The 12,346-nt window shown below is 36.0% G+C and overlaps 1 protein-coding gene across 1 annotated transcript in view; it reads right to left on the reverse strand.

The window, feature by feature from the left end:
• COL19A1 (collagen type XIX alpha 1 chain) overlaps positions 1-12,346 on the reverse strand; it is a 337,609-nt gene that overhangs the window by 172,267 nt on the left and 152,996 nt on the right. Inside the window, exons 13-14 of the mRNA XM_032154149.2 lie at positions 8,085-8,138; positions 6,443-6,478 (exon numbers count right to left, since the gene is read on the reverse strand). Coding sequence (XP_032010040.1) covers positions 6,443-6,478; positions 8,085-8,138 — 90 coding nt within the window. The remainder of the gene's footprint in view (positions 1-6,442; positions 6,479-8,084; positions 8,139-12,346) is intronic.

A 12,346-nucleotide genomic window follows, 5' to 3' on the forward strand; every position in this document is an offset into this window, starting at 1 on the left:
TTTTATTTATTTTATTGAGACAGAGTCTTGCTATGTCACCTAGGCTGGAGTGCAGCGGTGCAATCTCAGCTCACTGCAACCTCCTCCTGGGTTTAGGCAATTCTCCCACTTAGCCTCCCTGAGTAGCTGGGATTACAGGCATCCATCACCAAACCCAGCTATTTGTTTGTTTGTTTGTTTGTTTGTATTTTTAGTAGAGACGAGGTTTTGCCATGTTGACCAGGCTGGTCTCAAACTCCTGACCTCAAGTGATCTGCCTGCCTTGGCCTCCCAAAGTGCTGGGATTAGAGGTATGAGCCACCATGCCTGACCTGATTTAAAAATTTTAATTTTTTTTGGCCAGGCACGGTGGCTCACGCCTGTAATCCCAGCACTTTGGGAGGCTGAGGTGGGCGGATCACGAGGTCAGGAGATTGAGACCATCCTGTCTAACATGGTGAAACCCCATCTCTACTAAAAATTCAAAAAATTAGCTGGGTGTGGTGGCGGGCGCCTGTAGTCCCAGCTACTCAGGAGGCTGAGGCAGGAGAATGGCGTGAACCGGGGAGGCGGAGCTTGCAGTGAGCCAAGATCACACCACTGCACTCCAGCCTGGGACAGAGCAAGACTCCGTCTCAAAAAAAAAAAAAAAAATTTTAATTTTTGTAATAGTTTAGAACATTTCTGTTTTTTATATTATTTTTTAAACTAGATTTAAATAACGCTTGCAGAATTTAATAGCTTAGGTTTTAAGAGTCAGCCAAATGGGCATTTGAATATTAGCATCTGTGAACCTTGGATACTTTACTTAGATATTCTCGTCCTCAGTTCCGTTATGTACGATGTAGTAATAATCATTTTATACCTCACAGGGTTGTTTAAGGTTTGGTTTAAATAATACATAGCACTGAATAAATGTCTACCATTTATTATTGATATCATTATTACTTAAAATCTAACAAGATGTGCTATTTTTAAAATGGTTATCAGTCTGAAATATAAAAAGGATAAGGGAGGAATAATCAGTTAATTAATTTAAATCAAGTTGAAGAATCTCATATTTATTGCTTTAGAACTTTAAAATTATTATAAGCTTCTATAATGGCTTATTGTGTTAACAAAATAGTTGTTAGTACCAAACTAATTAGTGAATTTGGTATCTTCCAAAAAGTGGCTGAAAAGAAATCAGATATTTCATTAAATGGATATTTCATTAAATTTTTTATTTTCAACTAGCTGTATTTGCTGAAAATATTCCTAGCAAGAGATACATGAAGGTGGGTTTATGGTGGCAACCATGGATTTTTAGTCTTTCTTTTTTGTGTGTGTAATTCAACCACATTCCCACCTTCTGGGCTGAAAGTGTTTCGTTTCTTTTTTTCCATATCTCTAGATGAAATTTTGTTTAAAAAAAGGATTAAGGGAAGCCTCTTGGACACTGTTTTACAAAATACTTTCCAGATATTCCACTTACAGATTCACAAATTTGTTCTTGAATTTCAATATCTTTTATTGTTAGAATAATCTGGAAAGTCTATAAAATAAGATTTGCAAGTTTATTAATGTCATATCAAAAAGTATAATTCTATTTTTATCAAGTCAAGTAGATTGACAGAATATTTAAAGGTTAAAGGATGTAAGTGACAATTAATGCCATAAATATCACTTTAATCTCCATGACATTTTTACAGGCCTCAGATTTCTCTTTTCTTCTTATTTTTTTTCCTTTTTTTTTCTCCAAGGCAGTCACATTGGAGTATTTTCCATATGACCTGTGAACATGAATCTATAGAAGGATTCAAATGTTATCAAAGGAATTCAACTGTGGAATTTTGAATGGGGTCCCATTTCCTGAAATAATAAAGGAGTATATTGCATCCTGCATTTGCAAACTGCAGCACCATTTTGGTTAGCTTTCTTATTAATAAGTTTCTTATATATTAGAGAGTGAGGAAGCACTGGTCACTGGCAGTAAGAATACTTTCAGGTGACAGGAAGGGAGAGGTGAAACAAAGGGTAAAAGCTATTGTTGCTGAGCCTAACAAATCAAACTGTTTCTAGGACTCCAGTCTGTTTAATGCCGTTTCCTCAATTTTACCTTTTCCTACTCCTTTTTAAACTTGGTCACCCTCACTTCTTTATTCTCTCTCTTCCACTGAGACCCAATTATATATAGACTCCATGAGTTATAAGAGAAAGTATAAATAAGCAACAAAAGTAACATTTAATGAAATAGATGGTTTTATGTATCAGTTTTTTTTGAACTGGTACTATGTGATTACAAAAAATTTAAGTACCAAATGCACAAGAATCCACAGGGACACAAAAGTAACAGCAATAAACATAATCCCAGCTGGACTCAGTGGTTCCTGCCTATAATTCCAGCACTTTGGGAGGCCAAGGGAGGAGGATCACTTGAGCTCAGGAGTTTAAGACCAGCCTGGGCAACATAGCAAGACTTTGTCTTTGTTTAAAAAAAAATTAAGCTGGGCATAGTGCCAACCGTCTGTAGTCCCTGCTACTTGGGAGGCTGAAGTGGGTGGATCACTTAAGCCCATGAGGTCAAGGCTGCAGTGAGCTGTGATGGGGCTACTGCACTTCAGCCTGGGCAACAGAGTGAGACCCTGTCTCAAAAGAAAAAAAAAAAAGAAAAAAAAAACAATACTTCCCCAAAAACACCATAAAGGATTGCCCCTGCATCACTAAACTCAGTATTACAGTGGGCTCAATGACTATTTCTCTTAATTTCTTATTAAACAAAATACGAATAAAAGTAAAGCAAATATAGAATGTATGGCTTAGAGGGGAAAAAAGTGTTCAGCTCTTCGCCCTTAGTTATTCTGGGCAGTTCAGCTGTGTGTGCTTTGAGAATTTCTGGAATTCTGTGTCCTGAAGTTGTCCTTCTCAAGAAGGATTACTGTTGGGCTTGCTAGTAGCTTGTAAATGTGGAGATGGACGTTCATCTACCCTCTATAATGAAGTAATCAGGAAGCAAATTGTAGGTATGACTAGGAAGGCTGGCCTCTCCTGGAAGCTGCTGAAAGTAATCAGGTTGGGTGTTTTTGATATAAATACTAGTGTAATGAGTAATTCCAAAATGTTTGCTCAAGATCTGTAAGAGAAAGCTGTAAAGAAAAGTATTAGACATGCTTTCAGAGCCTTAGTTCTCAAGTGTGGCTGTTCATTAGAACTGCTTGGGAAAAATCTCAAACAACTGTTGCCTGAGTCCCTCCCTAGAGATTCTGGCTTTATTGGTATGTGGTACAGTCTGGGAATTAGAATTTTTAAAGCACCTTGGGTAATTCCAATGTGCAGTCAAGAGAGAGAACCATTAATCTTTTTTTTTTTTTTTGAGACAGAGTTTCGCTCTGTCGTCAGGCTGGAGTGCAGTGGCGCGATCTCGGCTCACTGCAACCGCCTCCCAGGTTCAAGCAATTCCCCTGACTCAGCCTCCTGAGTAACTGAGACTACAGGCACGCACCACCATGCCCAGCTAATTTTTAGTAGAGGTGGTGTTTCACCATGTTGGCCAGGATGCAACAGAGAACCATTGATCTATGGGAAAAGGCAGCTAACTGGGAAGAGGGTGCTAAGCCTTTGTGACCAGTGTAGTGCAACAACCAGTAGTATCTGACTCCCTTGGGGCTTGCTAGAAATGTAGAAGCTCAGATCTCACCTCAGACTTGGGAATACAAATATGCATTTGAGTAAGACCCTGAGTGTTCCTACATACATTAAATTTTAAGAAGCATTAAAGGCACCCAAGCCACAGGAGTACATGGACATTTAGATGAAGGTTGTAATTAAAGGTATCTTCCTAGCCCTAATTCTCTTCATTTAATGAAGCAGGGTTCAATCTTAACTTCATTTTACTAGTATGCCTCCCTAATGGAAAGAGATAGTTCTTGATGGCTATGTATTAAGTTGGATTTCAAATGAAAGTTGGACTTCTTCAACAATTTAATTTTTTTGAGTAGGAAGAAAGCTCTTTCCATTCTACTTCCCATAAATAATGGTTCTCAACTCCTGCTGCATATTTAGATTCACTCGGGGAGCTTTTAAAATATGCTGGTCCTACATCAGGTTGATTGAATTGGAATTTCTGGGGGTGGAACCCCAATATTGGTAAGTTTTTTAACTCTTCAGTAGACTGTAGTGCGGAGCTAGTTCTGAGAACAATTATGGATGAACTCTGTTTATTGACTCCAGTATATCACTGCCTCATTTAATCCAAATCTAATGCAGTTAGTCATTTGGGCTTCCTCAAAGACTATTATAAATTATTTCAACTAATAATGTACCCACCTGTATTATAAGATCAATTAAATATTTAGTGTATTGTAAGTTGGTATTCATTTTAGTTTATCCCTATTTTGTAGGGAAGAGTTGATAATTTATATTAATAAAGAAAGTAATGTCAAGCATACAAAATAGTAATACCCCAATAATATGAATATTTTACTTTATGAAATAAAACATTTCATTTCATAGTGTTTTTTCCTCGTCATATTTTTAGACAAGTATGAAATTAGCTTGTAATTTCTAAGTGCTTGACAGATGAATTGGTGCAGAGAGGTATCTTCAAGGTGTTCCTTGGCAGAAAGAAACTAGCTGCTATTAAACATCCACGAAATGTATGTAATCCAATACAACTTTCTGATTGAGAAGTCAAAATTGTATTTCAGGTGAAATAATATATATAGATTGCATATCGGTCTTCCAACATGAGTTGACAATGACAAGGAAATCAGATAAGTGAGTAGTTGAATATATAACTTAGTTGAAGAAAAACAGGCATGTGTCTTACATAAAATGAGCAGGTTTAACTAAATGACTGCATATAACTTAGTTGAAGAGAAACAGGCATCTGTCCTAAGTAAAAAGAGCAGGTTTAGCTAAATCACTGCCAAATAATTTTTTTTTTTTTTTTTTAATTCTACAAAGTGTAAGGCTGGGCGCAGCGGCTCAAGCCTGTAATCCCAGCACTTTGGGAGGCCGAGGTGGGCGAATCACCTGAGGTCAGGAGTTCCAGACCAGCCTGACCAATATGGTGAAACCCTGTCTCTACTAAACATACAAAAATTAGCTGGGCATGGTGGCGGGAGCCTGTAGTCCCAGCTACTCAGGAGGCTGAGGCAGGGGAATGGCGGGAACCCGGGAGGTGGAGCTTGCAGTGAGCAACTCCGTGCCACTGTACTCTAGCCTGGGTGACAGAGCAAGACTCTGTCTCAAAAAATAAAATAAAATAAAATAAAATTCTACAAAGTATAAAAAATTGGATAATATGCACTTAAAACCTCCTCTCAAATAGTCTTTATTTTCATGCTTAAAATAAAAGCTTAAAGCATAAACTTCCACTGCAAATTGAACGAGTTATCCCCAAGTAAGTTATCTAGTTAGTTCCTTAGGTTTTCTACATATCAAAAAACATTTGTTTATGTGTGAGTTGTAACGATTATTTGTGTAAGACATTATTAATGTATTTTTCATAACGGAATTTTTAAGTACAAAGGTAAATATAAATATTATCAAAATCACACAGTTTTTGAGATTCCTATGTTCTGCCTATGGGAAGGGCTCCATCCAGATTACTCGAATACTTTTTAAAATCTGACCTTCTATACTCAGAATAGGTCTTTGAATACTACTGATTTAAATGCTTAATTTATCTCACTAGGTAATATCCACATAAAATTCAAAAGACTTCAGGCTATAGAAGATCTTTTTTTTTTTTTTTTAAAAAAAACTGTCCTCTTTTCCATTAGGCTTAGAGTCTTATTTAAATTAAATAAGAATCTTTAATCGCCTATGAAAAAAGTCTGTAAGAGTAAATTGTATCTGAATATAAGAGAATCATATATTTATTATAAAGTGCTTAATACATGATGTACCATTTGATTGAGAACAATCTCATTATGTGCACACTATAAACTTTTCTCATAAATCTGTCACTAAAATATTGCAATTTTATCATCTGCAAATTTTAGAAGCAAATCATAGAGGAAAATAACAATGATTTTGGACAGTGTTGGGAGAATGTAATTACCAGTTTAAATAGGTAGCTGTTTTTATTCACTGGGTGATTAGAGTTTGTTTTGTCCTTTTACAGTTTTAAAGCAAGTAGGACTGTATCTGATTCCATTTACATTAAACCTGATGTTAAGAGTGCATAATCAAATATTTAGGAGACACAATTATGAGCCATATGGAGGACAGAGGAAATTGCTCAGGGTAGGTACTGATTCCAGACTTTATTGTAACTACCTGTATGACCTTGGGTCAGGTATTTCACTGTTGTGGGCAGACGCCCCATCTTTAAAATGTGGAGGTTTGACTACATGTACTCGAAGTCACGCTCAATTCTTAACTCTGTGATTTAAATTCTGGTTTAGTCATGATGTAATATGAATAATAAACAGAATAACGCATTTCAATTTTGAATTTTGATTTCAAGAATACTTACAGGTAAGGCTGGTGGTCCTGGGGGTCCTGTATCTCCCTAAAATAGATTAAAGAAAAGCTACAATTACCACTAGTCCCTTTTTGCACATTATTTATAAATTTCTAGGTGGATGGAAGCAATCTATAGAGATAAATCTTGAAGAATAGAAAAATAAAATTTCATCCTGATAAAAGCCTCTGCATAAAGAAAATATATCATGTCCTTTTTAGCTTTCATGATATAAAAATCACCTTGTATAGTCTATGCTTTTTGCAACAGCAGGACTTGTTTTGAAAGCTAAAATAATCTAATTTCCTATTCTTTTGTCTACTAATCCAAAATTAGAAATAATATATTTTCAAGTATGTTTACTTGCCAATGAAGCAGCTGGGAAGTGTCACGGCGATAGATAATTTGTCTGACAAAGTTAGTATGAAGATCAGCAGAAATAATAAGTGGATCTCCCCATTTCATGTCTCCCAGCTGCAAGAAGCAGTCCCATGGCCTCTTCTAAAGCTCTGCTGAATTGGCATTGCATTTGCCATCAACTGTAAGAGGGTTTGCCTGTATTTATGTATTTCTGAACGCTAAAATTGCTTTGCTGATCTATGTGAATACAAATTTCCAGGTGGGTATATCAACAAACTATTCAACATCTTTAAAAAATGGTTCATCTAAAAGTTCACTATTTTCCCATTTCTATGTCACCTTCATGCTTTACTTTCCCAGGAACTTTATTTATTTCATAAGAACTCTCAAACATTAAAGACCATGCATCCTTTCCATGGTTCTTATTTAGCTGCACATTATGGAGGCCATGTACTATATTGCATGGGGTACCAGGGTGCTGTAGTCTCACATTGAGTATCTTTAGGACTTTCTCTTTTCTCAACCAAAATAGCCACCTCAGAAGTTAAAACTTGGCGTTGCGTATTCATTGTGTTTTGGAACAATTGAATTAAAATAGCCAACAGTTGCTAAGGAACACTGATGTGGCTTAAATCAGTCACTGGAGACTCATTTGCAGGATCACCTTTAACACAGAGATAAATATTGAAGATAGACAAGGATTTCTAAATGTGCTAAACATGGAGAACAAAATACATTGCAAAACACATATACATACAATTTTCATCAAATTGGGATCACTCAACTACTTTATTCAAAACAACCCTTGCTTTTTACTATTTCTTAATTTCCTTTTCAAGATCATTGCCAACATGTCATTATGAAATAACTTATTTTATGAGAAAAAGTGGCAGAAAATGGAATGGTTAGATTAAGACTGAGATAACAAAATTAGCTTCTTTCCAAAAGCCACTTGCCTCACCATTATGGCAGCAGCCCAGTGTTATTGGCAAAGTTTTCCAATACAGGTCACACTTGCTAATTTGATGATTGAATACCTCATGCTGTTAAGCAAGGGTGAGAAAAGGGAAATCTTATAAATACAAGTTAATGTCAACTAGCAATAGTGCATTTAGTCTTTTCAAACTAATGAAATGAACAAAAACGCTGTTCTTATTCAGATGCTATTAATGTAACAGCCTTTGGTTAATTTTAAAATGCTTTTAGGAGATAAACAGTATCAATGAGAAGTCACTGCATAGGTTGTCAGAGTTTTCTTAAAGAAAGGTTGGGCTTGGCTGGGTAAACACAATACCTTTTCTCCTTTTGGGCCAGGTGGACCACGAGGACCCAAGTCACCTTTGAAACCCTGTAGAAAGAATATAACCAATACACAGTTCACAGAAAGCTTTAATTTCTAACAAGTCATTAGTAACAAAATAAACCATAATTTACTGAACTTCCAAATCCCATTCTTCCTTTTGTAGTATAGAGAGAAATAGAGACAACTGGCACTAAAATGATAAGCAACATCTGTGCCGTGGTGGGCACAGATACATTAAATCAGCGCGAGTCCTCAATACTGCATATTTGTGCAACTTTGCTTCCTGCTAAAATTACATTAATTCACCATCTGGGAGAATATCATTTAGATCTATATGAGCTTTTAAGTATCCACTTTGGATTAAATTTGTGGATGTTGTAAATACCTCTGATTTAGCATTGATTTGGCCTTTGTTAAGCTTGCCAAAAAAATTCAAGAGTAAAATCAAAAACATTTTTATGTCTCTATCAAGAAATCTAATTGTGAGGGGAAAAGGAATGAAAGATGTATTCTTTTGCTATCATACAACTGGAGCTAAAATGTAATCTCTTGCCTGTTTCAAAGTATGTTTTAGTTATCTAATTCCTTTTTACCTGGATTTATAAAGATGTTAAATGAAACTATATATGACATAGAATATCAGATAAATATTTTTATAAGTCCTCTGGACTGTTGGATGTTTTAATGGGTATTTAGTTGATCTGACTAAGCAATGACAGCTTTTGAGACTACCACAATAGATTGTACCGGAGGAGATCAGCTCTACAGCTGCATGAATTCACAGTATACATAGAAAGTTAGATAGACACATCCTGACTACATGGTAAATAGAAAGAAAAATCTTCTTTTTTCCTTAGTTTAACACACTGGATGAAGGAAGAACAATAATAGAAAAAAGAAGTATTCTGAAGCCACACAATGCACAGTAAGTCTAAGTGTCTTACTGTTTCTAGCTGAAAGACCCAGCTATTACTGCCCTGACATTTTGTAGTGAATAAATAACGCCAAATGCCATCACTTGTACTCAACATAGACACCAGTGATGAAGTGAAAGAAACAAAAGAAAATTAGATACTTAAAACAATCCTGTTGCAGACAGTGTGTGAAAATTGTAGTAGTATACTTCAAGAAAAACATTTTTAATGGATGAAAACAATACCTAATTGGCCAAAAAAACTTCTAGTTGCATAAATGCCTTCGCGTATAAAACTCATAGTTATTATTTTTTCCATTATTACCTTGGATTTATAGAAAAAGGATGAGTGAAAAATTAAATGATATTTGAGATGTGATACAGTATTGTCTTATTATTTACAATATCCATTTCTTCCCAAATCAAGCAACGCATACTCTATTTATACATGTTTCCAGAGTAGAACTTGGAAACAGAATATTGTAAACACTTGAGGGAAGAAATTTGCCATTTCTGTGAATAGATTTATTATTAATTCGCTTGTTCTTTCATTTATTTATTCAATAAACATTTATTATATACCTTGTGTGAAGTTGCTTCTGGTCTTTAGACCTGTACTGGTAGCCACAGCCACATGTAGCTTTTGAACTCTTGAAATGTGACTACTCTGAATTGAGTTGTACTGTGAGTATAAAACACTGTTAAATTTACAATATTTAGTATAAGAAAAAAATGTAAAATATCTCACTAATAATTTTTAAATTATTATATGCTTAAATGATAGTAGTTGGATATATTGCATTAAATAAAATATATTATTAAAAGTATTTTCTCCTGTCCCCTTTTACTTTTCTTAATTTGGCTACTAGAAAAAAATAATATATTTGCCTTCATCTTGAATTTGTAGCTCTTATTATATTTCTATTGATTAGTACGACTTTAGAGATACAGAAAAGAACAAGAAATTAATGAAGATTCTCTCCATCACCAAACTTTAGTCATGGTTCTATGAGCCCTCTTCTCAACTAGGCCTGGACCGTGGCCCCCATCCTGTCTTTGGTCTTCCCAGCTCAGTTATAGCAAGAATCTTGCTAAGTATGTTTAGAGAGAATCTCTCACCCTTAAAATCTGTTCTCCATTCCTTACTTTTGAGGAGATCAAGTTCTTCATCCTCTAACTTGATGTCTAAGTCTTCGGCCTGTCTTCAGCAAGAATCTTCTTGGATCAGTTTGGTAAGAATCACCCTATCCTTGATGTCTCCTCTTAGTAATTTTCTATCCAGTGACGTCCCTCCCTCTACCCATTGGCTATAAATCCCCACTTGTCCTTGTTGTAGTTAGAGTTGAACCTGATCTGTCTCCCTTATTGCAATTCCCCTATTGCAATAGTCTGGAATAAAATGTCTTCCTTATCACTTTTTAAAAACAAGTGTCAATGATTTTTTTCTTTAACTAGGTGAAGGTTCCTGTCCTCAAGGAACTCATGTAGTAAGAGGCGAGTGGCTGACAATAAACAGGTCAACAGGCTGAATGTGATAAAAGTGAAAGAGGAGAGAGCTGCTAATTCAGGTGGGGTGTCAGAAATGGTCCTTGTGTGGTGGTGACATTTGTTGTTTCAGAAGGATCCTAGCAAAGATATAGAATCATTCTGTGTCCATCAACAGATGAATGGATAAATAAAAGGTGCTCTATATACACAGCGGAGTACTATTCAGCCATAAGAAAGAATCCTGTCATTTGCAGCAACATGGATGGAACTGAAAGTCATTATATTAAGTGAAGTAAGCTAGGCACAAAAAGACAAACACTCCACGTTCTTTCTTACATGTGGGAGCAAAAAAAATGTGAACACATGGAGGTAGAAAGTGTAAAAATAGATAACAAAGACTGGAAAGGGTGAGTGAGGGGGAGAGGGAGGATGAAAAGAAGTGGATAAAAAGATACAAGCATACACTAAGCTAGAAGGAATAAATTCAATGTTTGATAGCAGAGTAGGATGAGTATACTTTTAAAAAATGTATTGCACTTGGAAAATGGACAGCCTAAACACCCTGACTTGATCACTACGTATTATATATGCGTAAAAAAATTCTCATGTACCTATGAATTTGCTCAAATAAAAAAAAAAAAAAGGATCCAGCCATGCAATGATCTGTGTGGGGGCAGAGGGAACAAGAAGCACAGATGTCACCAAGATAAAAGGAGTGTCATAAGCACACAAGTAAGGGGTAGGGGATTAAGTCAAGGTTTGCCAGGGGTCATGGTACATAATTGCAGTTCATGATGAGGAAGATGGGTTTTGTTCTACATGCAATGGGAAGCCACTGAAGTGTTTTACGTAGGAAAATGACATGATATGAACATGTTTACAAAAATCCCCACAAACCACTTTGGCAGCAACGTGGAACACAGATTATGGGCAGCAAGAGTGAGAGCAGAAAAGGGGCTATGATAGCTTTTCCAGGAAAGAGAGCAGGATGGCTGGGATGGGCTTGTGCCAGTGGAGATGATGAGAAGTGGTCAGAGTTGGCACATGCTGGAAGCAAGACTGGCAGATATGCCAGAAGTGGAGAAGAAGAAGGAAAGTCTCCAGGCCGAGTTGCATTTGACTTAAGTAAGTGGCTAGGAAGTTATGCCATTCACTGAGCAGAGAAATGTATTAAAAAGAGGTTTTCTCTTCTTGCTTGTGTAAAACTATGCAGAGAAAAGACAAACATGAAAAAAGAAATGACTGATAAAAACCTCGAGTATCCATTTACTCAACAAATATTATTGAACATCTGCAAACATGTAAGACTAAATTATATACTCCTTATAAATGTGTAAGTGTGAAACATAATTTTTAAGAATGGAAGGAAACGTTAGGTACGACATTTAGAAAAATGGTTAACTCTGGAGTGGAGGACAGTAGATAGTGAACCACACAGGGAGATTCCAAGTGGAGGATGACATCTTAGTTCTCACATTGAGTTCTGGGTACACTGGGGTTCTCATTATAACTATGATTTATAACCATCATATATGTTATATCTCTTATTTTGTAGGTATAAAATAATACATTAAAAAATTTAAAGATTAATTGCAACAAATTAACCCCAGTTGTAATTTCTAGGGAAGCAATGTATTGGTGGTTGCATCAGGTAACTCTCCCTGGTTCAGTCAACCATGGGCAGGGAGAAGGGGAAGGGATGATGCAGCCAATTACAAGTTGATGTGAATATTGGGTATTATCATTGAAGTATATGGCAGGTATGACAAAAGCATTTCCCACAGATGCCTAATTCTACTGGAGGTGTCCAAGACTTCACAGATGTGGATTTCAGCAGTTCAGAAGAGGAATG

The sequence above is a fragment of the Hylobates moloch genome, unplaced genomic scaffold (genome assembly GCF_009828535.3).
Source record: "Hylobates moloch isolate HMO894 unplaced genomic scaffold, HMol_V3 SCAFFOLD_2, whole genome shotgun sequence".
NCBI classification, from domain to species: Eukaryota; Metazoa; Chordata; class Mammalia; order Primates; family Hylobatidae; genus Hylobates; species Hylobates moloch.